We start from the raw sequence: 26431 nt of genomic DNA on the forward strand, positions 1-26431 counted from the left end.
TTAACCACTGGACCCCAGGGAAATCTCTTATTGGTTTATTAATTGTAATAAATATACCATACTAGCAGTTGAGCACATGAGAAGTCTTTATACTATTGGCCCAATTTTCCTGTACATTTTTAAATTGTTTTAAAAAATGAGTCTGTTTTTTAAACAGACAGACAGTGGTTGTCGGGGGTTAGAGAGAGGGATGAATAGAAGAAGCACAAAGGATTTTTATGGCAGTGAAAATACCCCATTTGATATTATAGTAGTGGGAAAATGTCATTATACATTTGTCCAAGTCCATAAAATGTGTATGGACACTAATGTCAAAAGTGAACCCTAATGTAAGCTATGGTCTTTAGGTGACAAGGATATGTCAGTGTAGGCTCGCTAGTTGTAACAAATGTACCATTTTCATGGGGGATATTGCTAAATGGGGGAGGCTGTGCACATGTGGGGGCAAGGAGCATCTGTGAACCTAAAACTTATTTACAGAAATAAAGCCCATTAAAAACAGTTTTTAAAGGTCTCTTCAATTTGAATAAACCTGACTTTATAAAAAATAGTAACGTAATGTTCACATGTGGGAGTTTGATGACGACATATTTTTCTTGAGATGCTCATGATTTTAAACTTGAGTTTGAAGTCTAGTTTTCACAAGCAGTATTATAATTTTCTAGGTTTGTCTTTTCAAAATAAATATGTCTCCAGTGGGGAGAGCTTTTAAAGAGAAAATCAGGCAGTGGACTGGGCATGCTCTCTAAATTACCTTTGTGCCAGCTTGTTTTGCTACAGTGTTATGGTGTTTCCTTTTTCCTCAGGTGTGCCAGCCATATAATTATTATTAATATGTTACATTTTCTGTTTTCTAAAATTATTCCATTCATTCATCAATCATTTACTGAGTGCCCTGCAAGAGAAAGGGAAGGGGACTGACACTCATTCTTCCAGTCAACAGGTATTTATTGAGAGCATTTTGTATCAGGCATTTTGCAAGAAGATGGGATATAGGATAGCGGGGGAGCAAATTTTTAAACAATTACACAAGTTTCTCCACTAAAAGTCTATCGAGGAAAGGAAAGGGAAGTAACATTATATGTCAGCCATTGTAGAAGTAACTTTCAATACCACTTCTTACCTAATTATCACAATTACTGATATGGTTTATATATGAAGAAAATGAGGCTCAGAGAGATTAAACTACATGCCAGAGATCCCTGATAAAGTAAATCCTGAAAGGAAAGGTCCAGCTCAAATCTACCTAACTCTAAAGATCATGACTGAAAACACTATTATTTCCTGAATTTCATAAATCACTGAGAGCACACCTTATCTTGACTTTTCTAATGAGAAAACTGATGCTGAGAGGAACTAGAACCCAAATCCCTTGAATAATTCATTTATCTTTCCACTGAATCATAATGTTTCCTCAAAACAAGCTCTGTAACTTTCATGATACAAGCTATGCATGTGGGAAATGAATAATTTTTGTAAACTTAAAAAAAGGATATATTGTCATTGAAATAAACTACTATTAAGCAACACATTGGGGTGGTTTTTGTTTTTTTTAACATGTTGGGGTGGGTCTTACAGCTCTCTTAGCTGAATTTAAAATTTTTTCTATGCTAAGCAAGTATTTCATTGTATTTTAGACAGGGCTATTGATATGGGTCAGGAAAACAGTTTTGCAAACAAGCAGATTCACTCTTATTTTATAGAAGAAATTTTCCAAGCACAATTTCAATTTATACCGTTCAGAATTTTCAGGATTTTTTTCAGCTATTGCAGATTCTTTTGGTGACTCCATCAATGTAATAGGACATCCTGAATTTTTCTTTGCAGAGGAAAATGTTTTTCTTTGCATAGCCATGTTTTTATGAGGTACAAATAAGGAAAGAGGATTTAAAAAAACCACAATAATAGGAAAGGAAATCAAGATTAATTTCACAGAAAGCATATAGCTCTGCTTAGAAGCCTTTCTGTTTGCAGCAAGAAAAAAAAAACTGGGATATGATATAGCAAATGGAAAAAATATATATGAAACAAACACAGAAATAGTATGTGAAATATTCTTAGTAATACATTTGGGACAGAATGAATTGCCCAAAATGTAGCCTCCAAGTTTATCTTTCTGCTTGAGTCTCTGGGGACCACAACTTACGTTAATTTTCATGGATAAATCATGGAAACATTTAATACAGACAAAGATTGACTTGTCTGTCCCTACTGAGCATTGTTTCTCCTTTCTTAGTCCTCTTTCCACCATCCTCAGCAGAAACTGCAACTATTATCTTTGCATAAATTCAGTAAGCATTTACTGAGTGCCTAGTGTTTACTTTTTCTTTCCATAAATATGTATTGGGTGCCTACCTCATGCCTGGTAGCACTGGAGAGAGCAGAGAGAGACAGAGCCAGAGAAGACAGAGTAAAAGAGGGAGAGGAAGCAACTCTTGGAGCCTGGAATTATGCAACATAGGAAAAATTTAAAAAACCTGCCTTAAAGACAGATTACAGCTTAATATAATGGAGATGAAGCATAGAAGACTACAACATAGAGTAAGGTGAGTGTCATGGTAAAGAAAAAGCTGCTGGAGGACTTCAGAGGAGGGTTGTAGTCTTGTTTTCAAGTAGTTTTTTTTTTTTTTTCTTTTAAAATTTCTACTCCCTATTCAGCCTAGCAGAGTATCTTTAAAATGTCTAAGTCAGGAACTTTTCCTATCAAGTGACTGAAACCCAAGTGAAATTGGCTAAAGCAAAATAAGGACGTTGTGGACCTGGGAAATAGAAAAGACCATGGTACTTCAGGCAAGTTGGATCCAAATGCTCAAGCAATTCAAGACTTACTCTCTACTTAACTATCCCCTCTGTGCTCAAGAGTATTGGCGTTATCCTCAGCAGATTCTTTTCACCTGTTGATTCCTAGCAGTTCCAGGCCTTCATCTTGGAAAAAAGAACTTCTCTTTTGCAGTAGTTGTAGGAGAGAGTTTTATTAGACTGAATTGGTCATGTGCCCATCCCTAACACTCTTTCTTTGCTGAGTGCTAGAATACCAAAGTCTAAAGAGGGCAGTGCAGCAACATATCAAATGAGACCGAGAGAGGGGTGGCTTTCCCAAGAAAAATCTGGATATGATTACCAGATGGTAGGCAAGCCAGCATATATCCACCACAATCAATGTGGCTAATTACTTTTTTTTTTTTTCACTTCAACAAGTTTAGAAAGAGCAAGAGTCTAGGTCAGCTTTTCCTGCATCATCTTAACAAACTTAGAGATTGGTTATAATCACTATGAAGTGGGAGCAATGTATAAAATCTGGACATGTTCATAGCCTTTCCTCAATACGGGTTTTGTTCTTTGATCCAAAGTACTGTGCATTTCCTGACTATAAAATATATCCTTAAGCAAATAGGTATACTAAAAAAAGAAAAAGAAATGTCTTGATTTATTCATGCCACATCTTTTCCTCATTAACACAGATATTCAAGTACTGACTGCAAGACCATTGGGCATCTCTTTTTAACTCTAAAATTTACTTAAAAAGGAATGGATACTCAAATCTTACTAAGATGTGGGGTAGGGAGGAAACCACTGCCATTTCTAGCATTGCCATTTCCTTCTCCATTTCTAGCATATATGGCCAGAAATTGTGAAGGCCTGAGCCTTAACAAAGGTGGTGATAATGGAGAGAAGAGGACTAAATCAAGAAATACTTAAGAAGTAGAATCATCAGGTGTTGGTAACTGACTAGATGACAGAGAAGAAGCCTTAAGATGAAACAGCTGGATTGAAAATCTGAGCTAATAGTGGTAGTACCAGTGGAGATATTTAATGAAGGAGGAAGATCAGGTTTGTGAGTGGAGAAGACAAAGATGATGAGTGTTGTTTTGTATATACTGAATTTGAGTAGCTTGTGGAAGCTCAGATAGGAGACTTGGGTTACTAATAGGGACATAGGTGTCCAAAATCACCAAATAAATGATAGCCAGAATCATGGGGTTGGATGACTCTAATACTAGCAAAAGAAACCCTTTTAATGTAAACATAATTTAAATATCAACAAATATTTGTTCTATACTACAGTGGGACATATAAATTTTTCAAAAAAGCCTTCAAGGAGTTTCTATTCCTACACATACCTCTTAATTTGTTTTGTGAGTTTAAAATTGATACATTAGATTTTCTTAATTTTCTTTAAATAGACTTGTTTTTTAAGTTGTGAAAGCAACATATGACTTTTAGTTTTAAAAAAGCTATGCAATGTAAAGAAAATAATTAAATTCACCTGTGATTTTACTGTGCAGCTATAATCACAATTTTGGAGGTGTTTTGAATTTTTTTCTAACTACATTTTACATGCATAACTTCTTTCATAGTTTTGATAATATCTTCAGCACTGTATTGCTTTTTCATTTAATAGTATCTTGAGTATTTTCTATGTCATTAAAAAGTCTTCATATTAATAATTTTCATGGTTCCGTGACATTCCACCTACTGAATGTTTTATCTCCTGATGGACATTAATCATTTCCAATCTTTCAGTGTTATAAATCATGCTTTAATATTTTTATATAAATATTTTCCCATTTCTGATAGTTTAGAATAGGGTCCTGAAAGTGAAACTAATGAACCAAAGTATATATAAACATTTATAAGTGTCTTGATACACAATGTCAACTTTTGTAGCCATTACTGCTTCTTTCTAGTAAGCAATAGGATTGTCTGCTGCTGCCTTCACCTGCTGTAAGATGACTAACTTAAACTCCTAGTTTGACCGATAAAATGTTACATTATTTAAAAATAAGCTATATTGAGTGTAAGAAATCAGACAAGAGTATACTATAAGCATACACTTCCATGAAACTCTAGAAAATGCAAATTCCAGGTGACAGAAAGCAAATCAGTGTTTGCCCAAAGACCAGGCTGGGGACAGTGGGAGGGAGGGATTACAAAAGGGCAAGAGGACCATTTGGGGGCTGATGAGTATGTTCACTATTTTGACTGCTTACGTTTTCATGGTCATATGCAAATATCCTACTTACCAAATTGCACATTTTGAAGATGTGTAGTTTACTGTATATCAAGTACACTTCAATAAAAGCTGTTTAAATTGTTTAAATGTTATTTTAATCTGAGTTTTAAAAATTACCCACGAGTGTGAACATTTTTCACATGTTTTAGTTGAGTACACACTTCTGTAATACTTGTTTCATGTTTTCTACTAACTTCTGCTTGTGCTTTAGCAATTTTCTCCTGGATTTGTGAACTCTTTACAGATAAAGAAAATTAACCCTTACAGTTCTCCAGATTTCTTTTCCCTGTAATTTTTCTTTCTACTACAACAAGCTTTTGGGAGAACTCATTTGTGTAAGACAATTTTAACCAAGAGGATGTACTATAATACCACAAATCTAGAAACTACAGTAAATTATTAACCATCACTTTGCAATATAAACAAAAATTCTTTATACAAAATTCAAATTAAGGAAATGGGGTGTTAAAAACAAAGCCTTCGGAAATGGCGTCTAAAATACACTGCACATCTACTCTGATGTTCTGGAACTATGTTCTTAAGTTACATAGTAAATAACAGGGACAGGAGGAGGACCTTTAAAAACAGACTACTCTGGGGGCTTGGCTAGAAGACCTGCTTTCAAAGGCGCACGCAGGATTTTCCTTCCCTGACTTCCCCAGGCTACTCCTCTGGCTACTCACACAGAAAACTAAAGGAAGGTAATGCCACGGGTGATCTCATGCTGGCGTGACGTCAAGAACTCTTGACGTCAGAAGGCGGTTGCCACGGGGACCATTCGCCACCGACGGCAAAGTCGTGAAACCCCATCACCACACTCCGTCTCCTTGGCGGCTGCTAAAGAAGATTTAACCTTAAGGGGGCCTCAGGGAGAGACGAGTGCTGCCGCTGCCGCCGACAGCCGCATCTGCGCGGCTACGGGTCCTGGGTGCCCGGCCCTGGCCTGTGGCGGCGAGCGGCGGCCGCAGGGAACGGCGGCGGCGGCGGGCAACCCGCCCGGGTCTCCGTCCCTCCGTGCAGAACTGGAAGAGGGGAGCCGCCATATTGGAGCTAGAGGCGAAGGTGCCTTGCAGACGCCGCGCGAGTCGGGTGGAGGTGGCGGCCCTGGCCTTGGTCTGGGAGGAGTCGGCCGCGCTGGGGCCCGCAAGGCTGGGGAGTGAATGAGCCGCTCTCAGTAGTCTCCTCCCCGCCCACTCCCTCCACTTTCCGCCGCTTTGACCTGACCGGGAGGGGGCCGGAGTCGGCCGTGGCGGCGGCAGGATGTTCTCCAAGAAGCCGCACGGGGACGTGAAGAAGTCTACCCAGAAGGTGCTGGACACCAAGAAGGACGCGCTGACCCGCCTCAAGCACCTGCGCATCGTCATTGGTGAGGGGCGAGGGGTGACGGCGTCTGGAGGCCTGGGTTGCTCGGCCTTCCCTCTTCTGGGAGCCCCTGGGGACTCTCCCTCCGGCCCTGGCGCGATGCGCTAGGGGAGGGCGAGGCATCGCCTCTACAGAGTCGCGGGAGGGCGGATAATTTGGGGAAGGGAACACTTGGTAGTTGGCAAACGCTAATCACACACAGGGTTACCTCGTTTTGAGTTAATAGCCCGAACTGTTTTAAAAACACTTACTACTCAACAACTTAGATTATTTTTAGACTTTCTGGAGACTTGTTGTTGCAGATAATGGTGTTTATAGGATATGTTTGTCAGATGACTACCGCCATCCCCACCCAAGTGAAAAGAAAAAAAACTCAGACAATATAAACCCTAATCTTTCAAGTTTCTTGGCTAAGGCGGGCAAGGAGGAAGCAGTTACACCTCTTTGGGAAGTGGGTGGTTCCCTAAAAGCTTGTGGGAAAGAGCCCCGCCCTTGTTAATGCACCTTGTTCATAATTACTATCATTTAGAGGGAGAGCTATGATTAATTGTAGAAAACAAGGTAGTTTATAGCTTCCTTTTCTTGTGGAAAATCATACAGCATTCTATTTCTAAATAAAATTTTCTTACCGTCTGTTACCTTCTCTTGTGCGTCCAACCGAACTACTCTTGAATTGTGGATATAGGGTTAAATGAGTTGAACCCACTCATTTTGGCCCACTTGGTAATTTCGTGGGCCAATAGGCTGTAACAGTATTTAGGGAACAACTGGTCCAGAACTTGGATCTTTTTATACGAAATTTGAGGTGAAAAGGAAAGTTTGCCTTTGTTGATATAGAAAGTTAATGGCAGAACTGAGTTTAGAACCCAGATGCCTGAATCCTAGTCCAAGGTTTATCATCTAAGGCTCTCTTCGTAAGGAATGTTCCTTTTGAAAAGTGACGTTTATACAGTGAATTAAGTCTCTTTTATTTGAGGTGCATGTTTCACTACTCTGTGGTTTACTTACACCAACAGGATACTACCAGCATTCAACCTTTGTATGACACTTCACTGTGTACAGAGTTATTTCACATAAGTGGTAACTGATCCACACAATAACTTTAGAGTTCGTTATTCTTCTTCTTCTTTTTTTTTTTTTTTCTTAACAACTAAGAGAGCTGAAGTTTGGGACTGTTACCTTGGTCATCCAAGTAGTAGGAGGCAGAGTCAGAGCCAGAACCCAGATTTCATGTCTCCAGTTTGGTTTTTACTCTTTCTGCATTTATGGCAGCAAATCTGTATCCCAAGTAAATTATATTTATTATTGTGTAATAGTAAGAAAGCGATTAAGTCCAGTTTAGCAATGTAAAAAGATATTTTTTCAAGAAAAGAAATATTTTCTAGACAGTTGACATTGTGGTCTTTACATTTTACTTGAGAGTTAAGCCATTGAAGAAAAAATTTGGCTAGGAGACTGTGACAGGGAAAGTTAATGTGTAGGAGATTTACCACAGATAATGGCAGATTGAAATTGAGGACAATGATATTTGATAACCTACTTAGGACAAGATGTAGGTTGGGTAATGGCAGAGCTCTAAAATTGAATTCCAATAGAGTATTGACATTTTCTGAATTAATTGCCATGGTTCGTTAGTTAAGGAATGGTTTGTTTATAATTCTTTGGCCTTAGAAGTTTTTTTTTTCCCCACCCTGGAGACATGGTCTGAATGAAGAGGTATCAGGTATTTTGTAGGGCCTAGCTTTCTCAGTTTGAAAACAAAACAGTGTGTGTTTGTTAAAAAAAAAAAAAAAACAACAAAACTTTGCTTTTTAGTAATGATTATTTTTTTAAAGGAGCATATACTATCTATAATCATTTAAAATATTCTTAAGAACTTTAAAATGGAGGACTCTGTTTTCAGACTCCCTGCCCTGTGAGTGAAGGAGGTCCATATAGAGAGATTACTGCACTCATTTTAGGACAGGAACTCTCAACAGGGACTGTTTTGCTCCTCTGAGGACAATGAGAATGTCTGGAGACACTATTGATTGTCATAACTAGGGAGAGGTGCTTCTGGCATCTAGTGGGTAGCAGGTCAGCTGAACATCTTGAAATGCTCAGGATAATCCCTCACAACAGTATTCTAGCTCCAAATGGCAACAGTGCTGAAGTAAACCTTATCAAATGTAGAACAAAAAACATGGACCTCTAAGTACTATACTTGGTTCTAACAGTTAATTGAATTAAATATTCTGTATTTCTGAGTGGTCACTGTGACTTTGAAATATAATTAGTGTAATTCCTAAGCAAATGAGTAGGGGAGGGTAGAACTGCAAAGACTGAAAGATGTCTTAAAGGTCTCCCATTTTGCAGATGGGAGAGCCACTTCCAATCCTTTTTGCAAGTTAAGTGCAGGTTTTATTAATACATAACCACTATAAAGGAAACTAGTTTGCAGAATAGGGTATTCCCAGTTACACAGGATTTTGGGTTTTTTTGGTTCCATCTAAACTGTATTTTTAACCTTTAAATTAAACTGCCATTCGCTAAGGGTATTTTTAGAATTCAGTGCTTACCAGTATGCTGCTGCTGCTAAGTCGCTTCAGTCTTGTCCAACTCTGTGCAACCCCATAGACGGCAGCCCACCAGGCTCCCCCGTCCCTGGGACTCTCCAGGCAAGAACACTGGAGTGGGTTGCCATTTCCTTCTCCAATGCATGAAAGTGGAAAGTGAAAGTGAAATCACTCAGTCGTGTCCAACTCTGTGACCCCATAAACTGCAGCCCACCAGGCTCCTCCATCCATGGAATTTTCCAGGCAGGAGTACTAGAGTGGGGTGCCATTGCCTTCTCAGGCTTACCAGTATATGAGAACATAATTTAAGCATCTAATGTAAACCTTTGTCCTGGCATGTATTCCCACTGAAGGACAATTCCAGCTGAATTTATAGAACTTGGAGGATTTAGATTTAAATCTACTGTGTTTATTGATAATGTTGTATATTTGATTTGTAGGAACTGGAAGTTAGAATTATTACAGACTAGAAATAAAACCTTGTCTAGTTGCTAAAGTTTCATATTATCATCTTGCTCTGCCCCATCCCCCTGCCTTTTTTTCCCCCAACAAATGGCCTTAAGATGACGCTAAGCACATAATTTAGTGTCTAACAGGTAGCTAGCATAATGCTTAGCATATAATGGATATTGACTAAATGTTAATTTTCTTGTATGGCGTGGTAACAGTTCAGTCGTCTTGGCTTAAAAAAAGGTAAGTGCTTACCTAGCTAATATATTGATTATTTTGGCTCATTCTTTCTAGTAACTTTATTGAGGTGTAATTGATAAATGATATGTCACACAAATTTAAAGCATATAATTCAATGCTTTTTAAAAAGTTAAAGTATGGCAATACACAATATTGTATAAGTTAGACAGGTGTACAATATAGTGATTCACAGTTTTTAAAGGCTATACTCCATTTATAGTTATAAAATTGGCCATATTCCCCATGTTATGCAGTATGTCCTTTTAGCTTATTTTATGCATAGTAGTTTGTACCTAATTTTCTACCCCTATCTTGCCCCTCTCCCCTTCCCTCTGCCCACTGGTAACTACTACTTTGTTCTCTGTGAGTTTGCTTCTTTTTTTGTTACATTTGCTGGTTTGTTTTATTTTTTTCGATTCCACATACAAGTGATACCTCATATTTGTCCTTCTCTGACTTATTTCACTTAGTGTAATACCCTCCAAGTCCATCCATGTTGCTCCAAATGGCAAAATTTCATTCTTTTTTATGGCTAAGTAGTATTCTGTTGTATATATACACCACATCTTCTTTATTCGTTCATCCATTTATGGACACTTAGATTGCTTCCATATCTTGGCAATTGTAAATAATGCTGCTGTGAACACTGGGCATAATTGAATACTTCTTGACATACATACACTTTGTGAAGCCATCATGACATCATGATTAGGAATATAGTCAGATAATCAAGAAACAAATGACATCTGTAATCTCCCAGTTTCCTTTTGCCCCTTTGTAATCCCTTCCTCTAACCCTTACTTGCCTGCCATCCTACCCCAGGGCAACCATTGATCTGTTCTCCTCTACATTAGTTTGTGTCTTTTATATACATACGTATGTGTGTATGTGTGTGCATGCCTGCACGCACACACTCGGTTCTGTCTGACTCGTTGTGACCCCTTGGACCGTAGCCCGCCAGGCTTCTGTGTCCATGGGACTTCCCAGGCAAGAATACGGAATGGGTTGCCATTTCGTACTCCAGGGGATCGTTCCAACCCAGGGATCAAGTCCAGGTCTCTGACATGCCCTGCGTTGGCACTGTGCCACCTGGGAGGCCCATGCATAACATATACATGGAATTAACAGTGCTTACTCTTTTGGATTGGTTTCTTTTACTCAGCACACTTTGAAATTCCTCTGTATTTGTTGTGTGATGATGTGTCTATAATACATTGCTCTTACTGCTTTTATTGTATGGATATGCTATAATTTGATTGTCCCGGTCCCATGTTGATGAACATGTGGGTTTTCAGTTTTCAACTATTAACATGTAAAATTGCTGTGAGGTACACCTATTGTGTAGACATATGCTTTCTTTTCTCTTGGAGTCAATACTTAGGAATGGAATGGATGAATCCTATGGCAGTTGTATTTTTTTAAAAACAAATGTACTGTTTCTTGGTTTTGGGGGTTTCTTTTTAACCAGTTTACAGTCTCACAAATAGTATATGAGAGTTATAGTTTGTGTAGAAATGCACCAACACCACCTGATACGGTATTTCTTTTTCTTGTCAGTTCAGTCGCTCCGTTGTGTCTGACTCTTTGCGACCCCATGAACTGCAGCATGCCAGGCCTCCTTGTCCATCACCAACTCCCTGAGTTTACCCAAACCCATGTCCATTGTGTCGGTGATTCCATCCAACCATCTCATCCTCTGTCATCCCCTTCTTCTGCCCTCAATCTTTCCCAGCATCAGGGTCTTTTCCAGTGAGTCAGCTCTTCCCATCAGGTGGCCAAAGTATTGGAGTTTTGGCTTCAGCATCAGTCCTTCCAAAGAACACCCAGGACTGATCTCCTTTAGGATGGACTGGTAGGATCTCCTTGCAGTCCAAGAGACTCTCAAGAGTCTTCTCCAAAACACAGTTCAAAAGCATCAATTCTTTGGCATTCAGCTTTCTTTATAGTCCAACTCTCACATCCATACATGACTATTGGAAAAACCATAGCCTTGACTAGACGGACCTTTGTTGGCAAAGTAATGTCTCTGCTTTTGAATATGCTATCTAGGTTGGTCATAACTTTCCTTCCAAGGAGTAAGCATCTTTTGATTTCATGGCTGCAGTCACCATCTGCAGTGATTTTGGAGCCCCAAAAAATAAAGTCAGCCACTGTTTCCCCATCTATTTGCAATGAAGTGATGGGACCAGATGCCATGATCTTAGTTTTCTGAATTGTTGAGCTTGAAACCAACTTTTTCACTCTCCTCTTTCACTTTCATCAAGAGGCTCTTCAGTTCTTCACTTTCTGCCATAAGCGTGGTGTCATCTGCGTATCTGAGGTTATTGATATTTCTCCTGGCAATCTTGATTCCAGCTTGTGCTTCTTCCAGCCCCGCATTTCTCATGATTTACTCTACGTATAAGTTAAATAAGCAGAGTAACAACGTACAGCCTTGATGTACTCCTTTTGCTATTTGGAACCAGTCTGTTATTCCATGTCCAGTTCTAACTGTCGCTTCCTGACCTGCATACAGATTTCTCCAGAGGCAGGTCAGGTGGTCTGGTATTCCCATCTCTTTCAGAATTTTCCACAGTTTATTGTGATCCACACAGTCAAAGGCTTTGGCAAATTACTGTTTCCCTGATATCTGATAACATTGAACTTCTTTTCACGTGCTTATTTGCCATTGTATATGACTTCTTTGATGAAATCGCGTTCAAATTTTTCACCTATTTTTAAATTGAACTGTTTGCTTTCTTACCCAGTTTTGAAGATTCTGAATATATTCTGTATGTGTGCTGAGTCACTTCAGTTACATCTGACTCTTTGCAATCCTATGGACTGTAGCCCGCCAGGCTCCTTTGTCCATGGGATTCTCCAGGCAAGAATACTGGAATGGGTTCCTGTGCCCTCCTCCAGGGGATCTTCCCCACCCAGGAGTCGAACCTACGTTTCTTATGTCTCCTGAATTGGCAGGTGGGTTCTTTACCACCACTAACGCCACCTGGGAAACCCTGTATTCTGTGTATAAGTACTTTATCAAATACATGATTTGCAGAGTGGTTTTTTTTTTTAATATTTTAATTCGCTTAACATTTTATTTGAATGAATAGGAATTCTTAATTTTGATTAAGTTCCTATATCAACTTTTTCTTACATGGTTTGTATCTGAAACCTTTGCCTAAGTCCAAGATCATAAAAATTTTCTCCTATGCTTTCTTCTAGAGTTTTATCATTTTAGGATCTATGTCTGTGATCCATCTTGAGTTAGCTGTGAATATAGTTTGAGATATGGAAGGATTTTTTTTTTTTTTTTTTTTGGCATATGGATCTCCAAGTGTTCTAGCACCATTTGTTGAAAAAGACTTTCCTTTCTCTGCTGAATTGCCTTTGTACTTTTTCCAAAATTCAGTTGTCTCTATATGTATAGAATTATTTTGGGACTGTTTTGTTCTGGTGATCTGTTTGTCTGTGTTGCTGCCTATACCACAGTGCCTTTTATTGTTGTTGTTATTATAACTTGATAGTAAATCTTGAAATTGGATGGTGTAGACCCTCCAACTTTTTTCTTCCTTTCCAAAGGTTTTTTTTTTTTTTTTTTTGCTGTGGGAGAAGGGAGCTATGCCTTGTCTTTTAACTTTCCATAAGATTAGCTTGTCAATTTCTAAAATAAATAAATGAAGAAATAAAAAATTTTGCTGGGAATGAGATTGTTATGAATCTGTAGATGAAGAAGGTACGTTTCTTTGTTTTATATGCTGCTGCTGCTGCTAAGTCGCTCTCGTGTCCGCCTCTGTGCGACCCCATAGATGGCAGCCCACCAGGCTCCCCCGTCCCTGGGATTCTCCAGGCAAGAACACTGGAGTGGGTTGCCATTTCCTTCTCCAATGCATGAAAGTGAAAAGTGAAAGTGTAGTCGCTCAGTCGTGTCCGACTCCCAGCGACCCCATGGACTGCAGCTTACCAGGCTCCTCTGTCCATGGGGTTTTCCAGGCAAGAGGACTGGAGTGGGATGCCATTGCGTTTTCTGTTGTTTTATATAGACCTCCTTTAATTTCTCTAGCAGTGTTTTGTATTTTTTAATATACAGGTCTTAAATGCATCTTTTGTCAGTTATCCCTAAATATTTTGTACTTTTTATATCCTTGTAAATTGTATCTTCATGACTATTTCTGATTGTTAGTAAAATACAGTTGATTTTTATATATTGAGCTTATATCCTGGAACTGTGCTAAATTCACTTGTTCTATTAGTATTATATAGATTTCATTGAATCTTTTACATACATGAACTCATTAATAGAGCCTTTAAGTCTTCTTTTTAATCTGGATGCCTTTATATCTTTTTCTTGTTTTATTGTACTTACTGGAATTTCTAGTACAGTGTAGAATAGAAGTGGTGAGAGTGGATATCCTTGTCTTTTTATTGATCTTAAAGGTAAGGTGATCTGGTTTTAAACTAACCATATAATATCATGTTCATTGTAGGCTTTTGAATAAATGTTCTTTGTCATGTTAAGAAAGTCTTACTCTTTTAGTTTGCTGAGAGTTTTCATCAAGAATGGATACCAGGTGTGTCAAATGCTTTTTTCTGTTTGTGTTGAGGTTAACAGGTTTTTTAATTTTTTTTCATTTTGTTTTTTAAAGATTTTGTTGTTGTTAACTTTTTTAAAGTCTCTATTGAATTTGTTACAGTATTGCTTCTGTTGTTTATGGGTTTTTTTTCCTGGCCTTGAGGCATGTGGGGTCTTAACTCCTGGACTAGGGATTGAGCCCACACCCCCTGCACTGGGAGGCAAAGTCTTAACTAACCCGTGGACCACCAAGGAAGCCCCTCATTCTGTTAATACGATAAATTCCAGTATGGATTTTCAAATGTTGGATCAACTCTGCAGGCCTCTGTAAGCCTAATTGTGACATCGTGTCATTTTCATATAATGTTGGATTTTATATGCTAGAATGTTTGTAATTTTGTAGTTATGTTTATGGGGGATATTACTTTTCTTGTAGTATTTTGCTTTTTTTTTTTTAACATAATATTAGCCTTATAGTATTAATTGAGAAATATTCCTTTCTTTTTCGTTTTCTGGAAATTGTTCATAGAAAATTTGTATCATTTTTTTTTTTCTCGTGAACATTTGGTAGACTTCACCAATGAAGCCATCTAGATACGGAGTTTTCTTGGAAGGAAGGTTTTTAACTACTTTAATAGGTAGAGGGCTGTTTGGGTTATGTGTTTCTTCTTGAAACAGAAGTTTGTGTCTTTAAAGAAATTTTCTTATTTCATATTAAGTTGTCAGATTTATAGGTATGAAGTTGTTCATAATGCTTCCTGTTGTTCTTTGATACCTATAGAATCTATGATGATGTCATCCCTCATTCCTGATATTGATAATTTATCTTTTTTTCCTAATCAGTCTGGCTGGATGCTTATTACTTTTACTGATCTTCTAAAAGAACCAGTTTGTGACTTCATTGATTTTTCTCTATTTAATAGATTTCTGCTTTGGTCTTTATTATTTCTTTTTCCTGCTTAGTTTTAGTTTAATTTGCTCTTTTTCTAGTTTATTTAAGTGTAAACAGGTTATTAATTTGAGATCTTTTTTCTTCATAATGTATGTATATGTTGATAGAAATTTTCTCTCAACAGTGTCCTACAAATTATGGTATTTTGTATTTTCATTTTCATCTAGGTCCAAAATGCATTTTAATTTTTCTTTTGATTTCTTCTTTGATCTATAGGTTATTAACCTGTGTGTTCTTCCGCTTCAAATATTGGTGGAATATCCTGATATCTTTCTGTTATTGATTTCTGTGATAATTTCATTATTTTCAGAAAACATATGTTTTGTGACTTGAATTTCTCAAAATTTATTGAAATATGATAGCCCAGAATATGTTTTAACTTGATGAATGTTTCATATTCACTTGAAAACAATATATATTCTGCTGTTGTTGGGTTGAGTGTTTGAAAAGTGTCAGGACAAGTTGTTTGATAGTATTGTTCAAGTCTCCTATATCCTTGCTGAATTTCTTTCTCCTTGTTTTATGAATTATTAAACATGGGCATGTGAAATTTCTGACTGTAATTGGAGTTTGTCTCTTTCTTTTTGAGTTCTATCAGATTTTGCTTAATGTATTTTGAAGCTCTGTTACTAGGTTTCTAAACATTTGGAATTATTATCTCGTCTTTATAAATTGACTTTTGCCTTATGAAATGATCTTTTTCTGTGGTAATAACCATTGCTCTGGAATCTACTTTAATAGTGATATAGACTTTTGCTTTCATTGACTAGCATTACTAGGATATATATTTTTCTGGTTTTAATCTGTTTTGTTACATTTATATAAAGAAGATTTTTTTGGAGCCAGCATGTATGTTTAAATCTTAATTTTTAATATAATGTAATCCTGGCCTTTTAATTAAGATGTTTTTTTTTCTTTGTCACTGTGCTGTACCTTACATTCCCAGAACTTATTTATAACTAAAAATTTTATACCTTTTCACCCTCTTCACCCATTTTTCCCTCATACTCACTGCCTCAACCACCATTCTGATCTGTTTGTTTGAGTTTGGTTTTTTAGATTTCACGTGTAAATGAGATCATACAGTATTTCTTTCTCTGTCATTTCACTTAGCATAATGCCCTCAAAGTCTGCCTATGCTGTAGCAAATGACAGTGTTCGGTAGAATTCACCATTGAAGCCAGCTGGTTCTGGATGTTTCTTTGTTGGGATACTTTTGATTAGTGATTTAGTCTTCTTACTCTTAATTGTTCTGTTCAGATTCAGACCGATAACTTATCATTTAGAACTGGATGATGTACAATTAAAGTCATTATTGATTTGTTTGAGTTGATTTAAATTTGTTGTCTTTGTTATATTTGTCTGTTATCTTGCTTTTTTCTATTTGGCTTATCTTTTCATGAAAAGTGAAAGTGACGTCGCTATGTTGTGCCCAACTCTTTGTGACCCCATGGACAGTAGCCTGCACCAAGCTCCTCTGTCCATGGGATTTTCTAGGCAAGAGTATTGGAGTGGGTTGCCGTTTCCTTCTCTGGGGAATCTTCCCAACCCAGGGATCAAACCCAGGTCTCCCACATTGTAGACAGATGCTTTACCTTCTGAGCCACCAGGAAGCCACCATCTATCTTTTCATAGTTCTCTTTTTTTGCCCTTTTTTTGTATTAGTTGAATAAATGTATGATTTTTTTACATTTTTCTTTTATTGTCTTAATTAGCTGTAATCTTTTAATATTTTACTGGTTGATTTAAGATTTATAATAAATATTTTCAACTTACCAGAGTCTATTTACTATTTAAGTAATACACTGTACCACTTCTTCTTTTTTTTTTTTTTTTTTAAATATGGAATGCTTCACGAATTTGTGTGTCATCCTTGCGCAGGGGCCATGCTAATCTTCTCTGTATCGTTCCAATTTTAGTATATGTGCTGCCGAAGCGAGCACTGTACCACTTCTTGTATAAGAACTTTACAAGAGTTTACTTTCATTTGTCTTCCCAGACTTTATACTTTTTTGATCATACACTTACTTACACATTTTGTCTAAACAAGCAGTTATCTTTTAAGGACTTCTAAATAATGAAGAGAAAGATACGTATTTACCCATGTAGTGCCATTTTCAGGACTCTTCATTCCTTTGCAGAGATATTTCTATCCATCCAGCAGCATTTTGTTTTTGTTGGATTTCCTTTAACATTTCTTGTGTAATGATGCTCTGCTGGTGATGGATTATTTACTTTTTTAATGTCAAAATCTATATTTTGCTTTCTTATTTGAAAGATGTTTTGCTGCAATTGGAATTCTAGGTTGATGGCTTTTCTCCTTAGTCTTTTAAATAAAGATTTTGCTCCACTGTCTTTTTGCTTGCATTGTTTCTGATAAGAAGTCTGCTTTCCCCTTATCTTATATATCTTCTTTTTTCTCTTTTTTTTCTGGCTACTTTTAACACATTATTGAGCATGGAATTTTTGCTGCAACTAATGCCTGTGGTATTAATACATCTCTGACCAATGCTCAATACTGTGTTAAGACTTTCTCTTCATCACTTGTTTAGAACAATTTGATTATGATGTGCAGTGGTGTAGTTTTCTCAATATTTCCTGCCATAGAATCATCAAGATGCTTAGATTTGTAGGGTTAGCATTTTCATAAAGTTGGTAAACTTTTGGGCCATTTTTTTCCCAGTTATTTCTCCCCTCCCTTCTTTTATTTTTTTGTTTTACTTATTGGCATATAAAAAGGTATTAATATCAGGCTCATCTATTAGGAAGTATTATATTGGAAGATCTTATAGCGTTTGAAAAAGAACTGATATTCTTTCCATTTTTTTTAGATTCTTTTTTCTGTGTTTTATCTTGGGTAGTTCCTATAGCTACTCCTCAAATTCACGAGTCTTTTCTTTCACTATATTAGTCTGCCATCCCACTGGTTTATTTTTCATCTCAGAAATTGTAGTTTTTATCTAGTTCTTTGTGTATGTGTTGTCTGTCTGTACATATAAAATTATATCATCTGTATATTTTCTTAGCTTCTTGAACATATAGAATACAAGTAAAATACCCTCTGTAATATTCTCTGCTCATCCTAACATCTCTATCTATTCTGGGTCAGTTTCTGTCAGTTGGTTATTCTTCTCATCCTGGGTTGTTTTTCCTGCTTCTTTTAATGCTGAGTTATCTTTGGATTGTCATTGTGAATTTTACCTTCTTAGCCTCAGAGTGTTTTTATATTTCTGTAAATTCTTGAGCTTTTTACTGAGATGCTGTTAAATTACTTGAAAACACTTTGATTATTTCAAGTCTTGCCTTTAGAGTTTGTTGAGTGGATCCATCTAAGGGTAATTATGTATTATGAGGCAATACCTTCATGAATATTCCATTCAGTGCCTCACAGATATGAGGGATTTTTTCGTAGCCCAGCTCTTGGGAACAGGCACTGTTCCCCAGCTTATGGGAGCCTCTGGCACTGTTCTCTCATATTCCCTCACATAGTTCTTTTTCCTGTCTTGGCACGTTTCCTTGCACGTATTTATGCTCAGACTGAAAGGAAACATCCTCCAGTCTTCTAGGATCTTACTGGGTATGGCTCTTTCATCTTTGGTACTTTTGTCATGTGGACTGTAGTTACCTTGGTTTGCTTGGACTGTCAGCTCATTTTCTCAACTCGGTTTCCACTAGTTCTGCCTAGATTCCCTTTCCTCTCAGCGTGGCCTGTAAACTCTTAACTCAGTAAACTGGAGCTGTCAAAGGTATACTTCATTTGTTTGCCATCTGTCAGGAATGACTTTCCCTATCTGATGTCCGTACCTGCTTGAAACATACAAACCAAAGAACAGAAAAACCCCTGAAACATAAACAATTTTCAAAACATTGGACATCAGATGCTGATAATAAGTTCTCCTAAATGAATGAGACTGAAAATTGGATTCATAGTCATTCAACTTGGCCCCTATTTTTTTTTAACATTTTTATATTTAGAGAAGAAATTTATGATCAGTTGACTATTGATTATATCTGTGAAAAATATTTAATTGTTCTCTAATCGGAATATATCAATGTTTTCAAAAAGAAAGTTGGATTAAAATATCTTCAATCAGGAAAATGAGAAACTAGTGTTCATTAGATACAAAAAGTAATGTATAAAGACAGAAACAAGTATTGTTTATGTTCATTAAGTAAATAACTTGAAAGCAGTTTAGATTAACTTGGAACAGCTATGCCTGGAAATCTGAAAATGTATAGGAGTTACTGTGAACTGTAAACTGCCTATAAAAATAAACTAAGTGATATTTGAATATGTTTTTAGGATTCGATATGCAAAGTTAGTAATCCTATATACATGTCATTAGACTTTTTATTATTCTTTAATTTATATAAACTCTTTATATTCTTTGACTCTTACTTGAAATGTTTTATCTTTGTATATTTATGAAGAAGTGATATACTGAGTAGATTATTTACATAAACAATGTTACTGATTAATTTGCTTAGTAAACCAAACTGTTCCATAATATACCGATTTTTTTTTTTTGTATTTTTGCATTAACACTTCTTTTATTAAGGATTTTATTCCATCCAAAGAATTTTGCATGGCTTATAGGACTGAATAAAATGTAGACGAGAACAATTAGTGATAAACAGCTGAATAGCCATTACTTAAAGGTAACATCATCAGGTTCCAGAGATGAGCTGGTTATAGCTATAAGGCATTGAACTTGATTCTTAGATTTCCTGGCAGCCAAAGTGAAAAGAGAAGCATGTTGAGTTACAAGTTTACAGTGTCTTAGAAAAGAAAGCATACTTTTTTTTTTTAGTTAAAACTTTTTATTCTGAGTTCAATCACAATTTGTGTATATACGTACGTCCATATATTATCTAGTGTCTCTTTTAGAAAGGTCATGTAGTAGAAATAGATTTTGGAGAAAATAGAAAAATAGCCAATTAGTATGTTTGTTAGATCTATTCTAACAGACAAGATCAAATGTCTACAAATAAATGTCTATAATTTTTTTTTCTATTCGTATAAGTGATATCACCATCTTTCACTAAGACATACAACTTTGACAATGTGGTAGAAAAAGAAAATTTTATCTTAGTTTCAGTTTCTTCTTCAACTTGTTACCCCTCTCTGGTATTTTACATTTCATTAATATTGAATGAGAAATCACTTTCTGCAATGCCTATGCTTTTGCTAATGGTATTTACTGTACCATAATCAATAGCCCATTTCTTTTAACCTTCTTACTAAGAAAGAATAAGAGGGAGGAAGGAAGGAGAAAGGAAGAAAGAAAGAAGCATCAGCAACAAAATGATAATCCCACCTATTGGGTTTCGAAACTACAGTCTGGAGGGACAGTACTATAGAAAGGAAGTAGACTTCATATGACCTCTAAGTTGAAAACCTAATATGGTTTGGATGCGTGCATTAATCCATTTTTAGAAAATATCACTATTACTTACAAACCACTTTTGAATTACGTATGCTGTATGTGAAAGTAGTACTCCGTGAATGAGTGGTAATAAGACTTCTGGATGCCCACTGGTGCAATGAAAAAGACTAGATGCTATCAAGAAGGCATCTAAACAGTATAAGATGGCAACTGTATTCAAAGAAAAGCAGGGGATAAAAATTACACTTAACACCTGAAAGACTTAAGCCTTAAAACCTCTTCCTTAAGAATAGCAGGAAACCTGTAGAGCTTTGCTGAAGCCTTCTCTGTCATCCAGTAGGTATAGGAACTTTTCCTGTTTACTTCTAGTAATTTGGTTATTTTACTACCATGTAATTACTTATTTGCATGCCTATATCTTACAACCTTCCTGAGAGTAGAAGTGTGTCTCTTAAGCTTTGTATCACTAACCTCAGCATAGTGCCCAGCATGAATTAGGTGCTCAGTAAATATTACGTAATTCATGAAGGGATATATTAGGTACGAGGAGAGCAAAGCTGCTCTTCTTTGAACAACTTCCTTTCAATGAAGAATGATAGAAGAAACCATTAAAGTCAGTATCAGAAAGAACCCCCCTTGGGTTATCTTAATTTCCTGTGCAAAAAATTGGCTCAAAATCTAAAATTTGTCCCGTGTGAAATAGAAAAATAAAAGCAAAAAAATAGGATGTTAAATGAAGAATGCTTATGGCATTATGGCAGAGGTTATCGTATAATCTTCACCATTATTGAAAGAACTCATGACTCTTATATAACATCTGATTTTCAAAAAACTTATGAATCAGTGAGCACAACAACATGTCATGTTTGAAGTATATACCACCACCCCCCAACATACCTAACAGAATAAACTGACTTGTAAATAGACATGGAGGAGAGGATGAAACAGAATACTGAGTTTGTGGCTCTTAATTGGTCACAGCAGCCACAGTATACTGATATAAATCTTTTAGTGTTGTTTTGCTTCTCCATATGAATTTGAAAATCAATTATATTTTGTAAATATTGTTAGGATTTTAAAAATTGGATGGCCTTGAACCCATACATTTAATTTAAAGGAGATTGACGTCTGTGGTATATCTACAATTGAACCTAAGACAGCATAGAGGTTTAGGGCACCAACCCTCTGCACAGTTGAAGATCAACATGTGACTTACAGTTGGTCTTCCACATTCCTGGTTCTACGTCTGCAGACTCAACTGTGGATTGTGTAGTGCTGTAGTATGTACTTTTGAAAAAAATTCATGTGTAAATGGACTTGCACTGTTAAAACCTGTCTTTTTCAAGGGTCAGCTATATTTTTCCTATCTCAAGGAGTCTCCATTTATTTAATTAGGCTTTGCTTAAAGTTAATAAAAGAAAATTTTGTGTTTTTCTCTGAGAAAGATTGGCACATCTTTTATGGTCAGGAATAGGTGCATTTAAAAAGAAGGTTAAAAGGGATGGCTTCTCTTTGCTGCAGACGGAACTCAGGTGACCACTTCATTAAATGGTGGTTTAGATAAAGATTAGGAAGAAAGAATGTTCATTTGGATAAAAAGCATATATAGATCACTACTTTATATCTTTTAGCAGAGTATGTTCTACATTACTTAGATTCTTCAGTATAAAAAGGAAGGCAGATTAAATACATACATTTGCAATATTGGGATAGAGAAGACAGCTTTTAAAACTTAAAGTTAGAAATTGCCATAGAAATGTTGGATAAATTTGCCTTTATAAAACACTTAAAATTTTTAATGGTAAAATCTGTCATTAACAGAATTAAAAGACAAACAGCTAAGAAACATTTGCAACATGTTTAAAGGAGTTAATTTCCTTAATTTATGAACTGTTAAAAATGTATGAAATTGGGAGAAAATTGTAAAGGGCATTGTCAAGACATAATGGAAAGAGATTTTCTCATACATTGCTGGCCAAGTGTAAATTAGAGGGCTTCATTAAATGTGAGAATTTTAAATATACACGTTTTTATGCTTTGAAACCAATACTTCCGTTTCTTAGTATTTTTTCGCCTGAGGAACTAAGTGGATGAGTGTGTCTAAACACTGCAGTGTTGTTTAGAATAATGAAAAAATTGAACTAGTCTAAATATTATTTCGGGATTGATTTTAGAATTTAGGTATGTTCCTTTAGATGAACATTGCATTCTCAGAAATTGTTAGCATTTTAAAATTACTTAAATAGTTTGAACACAAAGTACATTTTAGATGTGGGGCTATCTCTTCTCTATCTTTTGGAAATTTTTAAGGAATGGAATTGTTTATAGAAGCAGCTATCATATATAAAAATAAGAGTTAGTATTTTTAAACACTTACATGTGACATGTGCTGGACCAAACATTTCATGTATGTTACCTGACTTAATTCCTTCAACAGACCAGTGTGGCAGATAGTAATTGATCTCCAAGGAAATTTGAGTACTAAATAACTAGTAACGGGTATATAGTGTGTACAATCAGAATATCTGGGTTCTGATCTCAGCTATATTATTTGCTTAACAATTTATAGATGCTTTGGCTGTATATAAAATTAACATAATTTCAGGTAGTATATGAAAAAAATGCATTTGAAGCACAGAGTTTATGGAAAAATTTAAAACATTTGAATTTTAATTGGAACCTTAAAGGTGCTAAAGTTGAATCAGATATTAATGATCTATTTAAAGTCAGCAGAGTTTTGTTTTTAAAAAATGAGTACAAACCTCTGAATATATTTGATGGTCTTGATTCTGTATTTTCAGTTTCTTAACCTATTAAAAATGGGTAAATTAGAGAGGAACTTATTTAAAAATTATATTTTGGTAAAACAAAGAATTGAATAAATGAAAGGAAGTGAAATTGATTGTTCGTGTTTTATTTTGAATAACCCAAATCTTTAAGTTGCATCACTTAGCAACATTATTCTTTGCTTCACCACCCCAAACTGAAGTGCCAGAGATAGTAAAAGGTGTGTTTGTGTTACCAAAAATTTGTCAGTGTTTGAATTTTTTAAAATCAGTAGCTTCAGAGTACCCAGTCATCTTTTCTTTTCTGTCAGTTGTCCTTAGGACTTTTTGGAGGCAAGTTGGTTGTTACCATAATCATACCATTTCTTGTAAATTGTCTTTAAGAAAAATAATTATTAATTTCTGCCTCCATTTCTTAAAAAAATCTGAAAATAATAGTTCTGAGCAGCCATTTGAATAGCTGATATAATATAGCACTTTGCTAGGTTTGGGGCAACTGCAAAAGAATAAGGGACTTGATGGTATAATAAGAGAATCATGTCAAATGTGAAACATGAGTATAAAAGGCAAAAGGATCATATATATTATATAGTATTTATTTGGTTGCACTGGGTCTTATCTAGTTGCCTGACCAGGGATTGAACCTCGGGCCCCTGGATAGGGAGGATGGATCTTGTAGTCTCAGAGGGATCATATATAAACAGGATGCCTCGAAGAAATGAAGCTGGGTCATTCGAAGTGTACATTGAAAGATGATTGAAATTTTAGTAGATGTAAAAGAAGAGCACAGCTATAAATGCAGGAATGTTGACGGCAGTGGTCTTTCAAGCTTTTAAAAATAAAGATATCAGGCCTCACCCTAGAAATTAAAATTTAATGGCAAGGTTCCTGAATTCATTGCAGGAACAGATTGCTCATTTCAAGTACCAGTATTAAGGATACTCAGCCTATATATCAAAACCTCTGCATCATTCTTCCCAGTCAATGCTACTGCTACTCAAAATGTAGCCTACAGACTGGTGCTAGTTTTTCAGCTATTTATTTACAGGTCTGTAACATGTTAAGTGCAGAAGTTGAGGTGTTGAGAAGCTCATCTCAGTGTGATAATGCTGTGACATCCAATTGTGTGATTGAGGACTTGCCTTATTGAATATAGAGTATAGACCATTGAATAGAGTATAGGTGCTTTTCACTGTATTTTCTAGCAATTTATTGTAAAGCATTAGTCTGTTTTGAATTGGAATTTAAAAACAAATGAACAAAATCCCCCCAAAACAAAAAGCAGCTGTCCCTATATATAATTTGAGAAGCATGGTCTACACAGTGTTTAAAATTAACTTTTCACATTCTGACTCATTCTGTTTTTATCCTGTTTTATCTTGTTGTTTTCACCCTCTGTTTTAAAGTATGCCTTCTTTTCCTAGTGTAATAGTACTTACTTTCCCTTACTAGTACTTTAAAATGTGTGTATGTTTAATTATTTTCAGTATTCAAAAGAATGCCTTTGAATTTAGGGATATGAATTGAGAAACTTTTCTATTTTGGAGGTACAGAACTAGATCAAGAACGGGTTTCAAGATTTAGCGAAAATAGTTTTTCAGTCTGATTTTTTTTATATACATATACAAAATTATGTGTTTTGTGAATAGAGATGTAATGCTTCTCACTTTACAGTATATATGTGATTTTTATTTAGTGTCTAATTTCTTTGGCAAAAACTTGAAGTACAGTGTTGAATAAAAGTGGTAAAAGCAGACATCCTTGTCTTGTTTATGTTTTTAGGGGTAGAACTTTAGGTCTTTTACCAGTCATTATGAAGTTAGGTATGGGATTTTCATAGATATCCTTTATCAGATTGGGGATGTTACTGTTATTATATATAATTTAATTTTTTTTAATTTTTGCCTGTGTTGGGTCTTTGTTGTGGTGCAGGCTTTTCTGTCGTGGCAGTGAGCTCAGGGGCTACTCTTCATTGCAGTGCATGAGCTTCTCATTGCAGTGGCTTTTCATTGCCAAGCATAGACTGGAGGACTCTCAGGCTTTGGTAGTTGCAGTGTGTGGTCTCAGTAGTTGCGGTACCCAGGCTCAATAATTGTGGTACACAGGCTTAGTTGCTCCATGGCATGTGGGATCTTCCCAGACCAAGGATTGAACCTGTGTCACCTGCATTGGCAGGCAGATTATTTACCACTGAACCACCAGGGAAGCCCCAAGGATATATATATATTTTTTATTCCTAACTTTCTGAGTGTCTTTATCATTAAAGAATGTTGGCTATTGTCAAGTGCTTTTTCTGTGTCTGTTGAGACTGTCATGTGGGTTTTGATCCTTTTACTAATATGGTGTATTGCATTGATTGATTTTTGTTTGTTGAACTGACCTTGCATTCTGAGATAAATCCCACTAGGTCATGATGTGTAATTCTTTTTATATGTTGTCATATTCAGTTTTCTAGTAGTCTGTTGAGGATTTTTGTGTCTTTATTCATAAGGATTATCAATCTGCAGGGTTTTTGTGATGTCTTTGATTTTGGAGTGAAGATAATACTGGCCTCATTGATTTAGTTTGAAAGTGTTCTTTCTATTCTTAGAATTCATCTATGAAGCCATTTGGGCCTGATCTTTTCTTTGAGGTCAGTTTTCTTTTTTATTAAGTCTGTCTTTTTATGGATCTGTTCAGATCTTCTGTTTCTTCTTGAGGCAGTTTTGGTAGTTTTTTTTTATGTCTTTCCTTTGAATTTGTCCATTATATGTCAGGTCAGTCACTCAGTCATGTCTGACTCTCTGCAACCCCATGGACTGAAGCACGCCAGGCTTCCCTGTCCATTGCCAACTCCTGGAGCTTGCTCAGACTCATGTCCATCGAGGCAGTGATGCCATCCAACTAACTCATCTTCTGTCATCCCCTTCTCCACCTGTCTTCAATCTTTACTAGCATCAGGGTCTTTTCCAATGAGTCAGTTCTTTGCATCAGGTGGCCAAAGTATTGGAATTTCACCTTTAGCATCAGTCCTTCCAATGAGTATTCAGGACTGATTTCCTTTAGGATGGACTGGTTTGGATCTCCATGGAGTCCAAAAGACTCTCAAGAGTCTTCTTCAACACCACAGTTCAAAAGCATCAGTTCTTCT

General features: G+C 36.2%; 1 protein-coding gene and 1 non-coding gene across 9 annotated transcripts in view; one reads left to right on the forward strand and one right to left on the reverse strand.

Moving 5' to 3' along the window:
- Positions 1-5693: 5693 nt before the first annotated feature.
- Positions 5694-26431, forward strand: part of RALGAPA1 (Ral GTPase activating protein catalytic subunit alpha 1) — a 207800-nt gene continuing 187062 nt past the window's right edge. For 3 of the 8 annotated variants that reach the window (XM_025270980.3, XM_025270981.3, XM_025270983.3), the window contains exon 1: positions 5694-6380. In XM_025270980.3, coding sequence (XP_025126765.1) covers positions 6275-6380 — 106 coding nt within the window. In that variant the 5' untranslated portion in view covers positions 5694-6274. The remainder of the gene's footprint in view (positions 6381-26431) is intronic. The other 5 variants (XM_006043840.4, XM_006043843.4, XM_025270984.3 and 2 more) reach the window with 4 other exon arrangements.
- Positions 16965-17071, reverse strand: LOC112581053. The gene has a single exon (XR_003105493.3). It is a non-coding gene; the product is annotated as a U6 spliceosomal RNA (small nuclear RNA).

Source organism: Bubalus bubalis, chromosome 20, assembly GCF_019923935.1.
Source record: "Bubalus bubalis isolate 160015118507 breed Murrah chromosome 20, NDDB_SH_1, whole genome shotgun sequence".
NCBI lineage: Eukaryota > Metazoa > Chordata > Mammalia > Artiodactyla > Bovidae > Bubalus > Bubalus bubalis.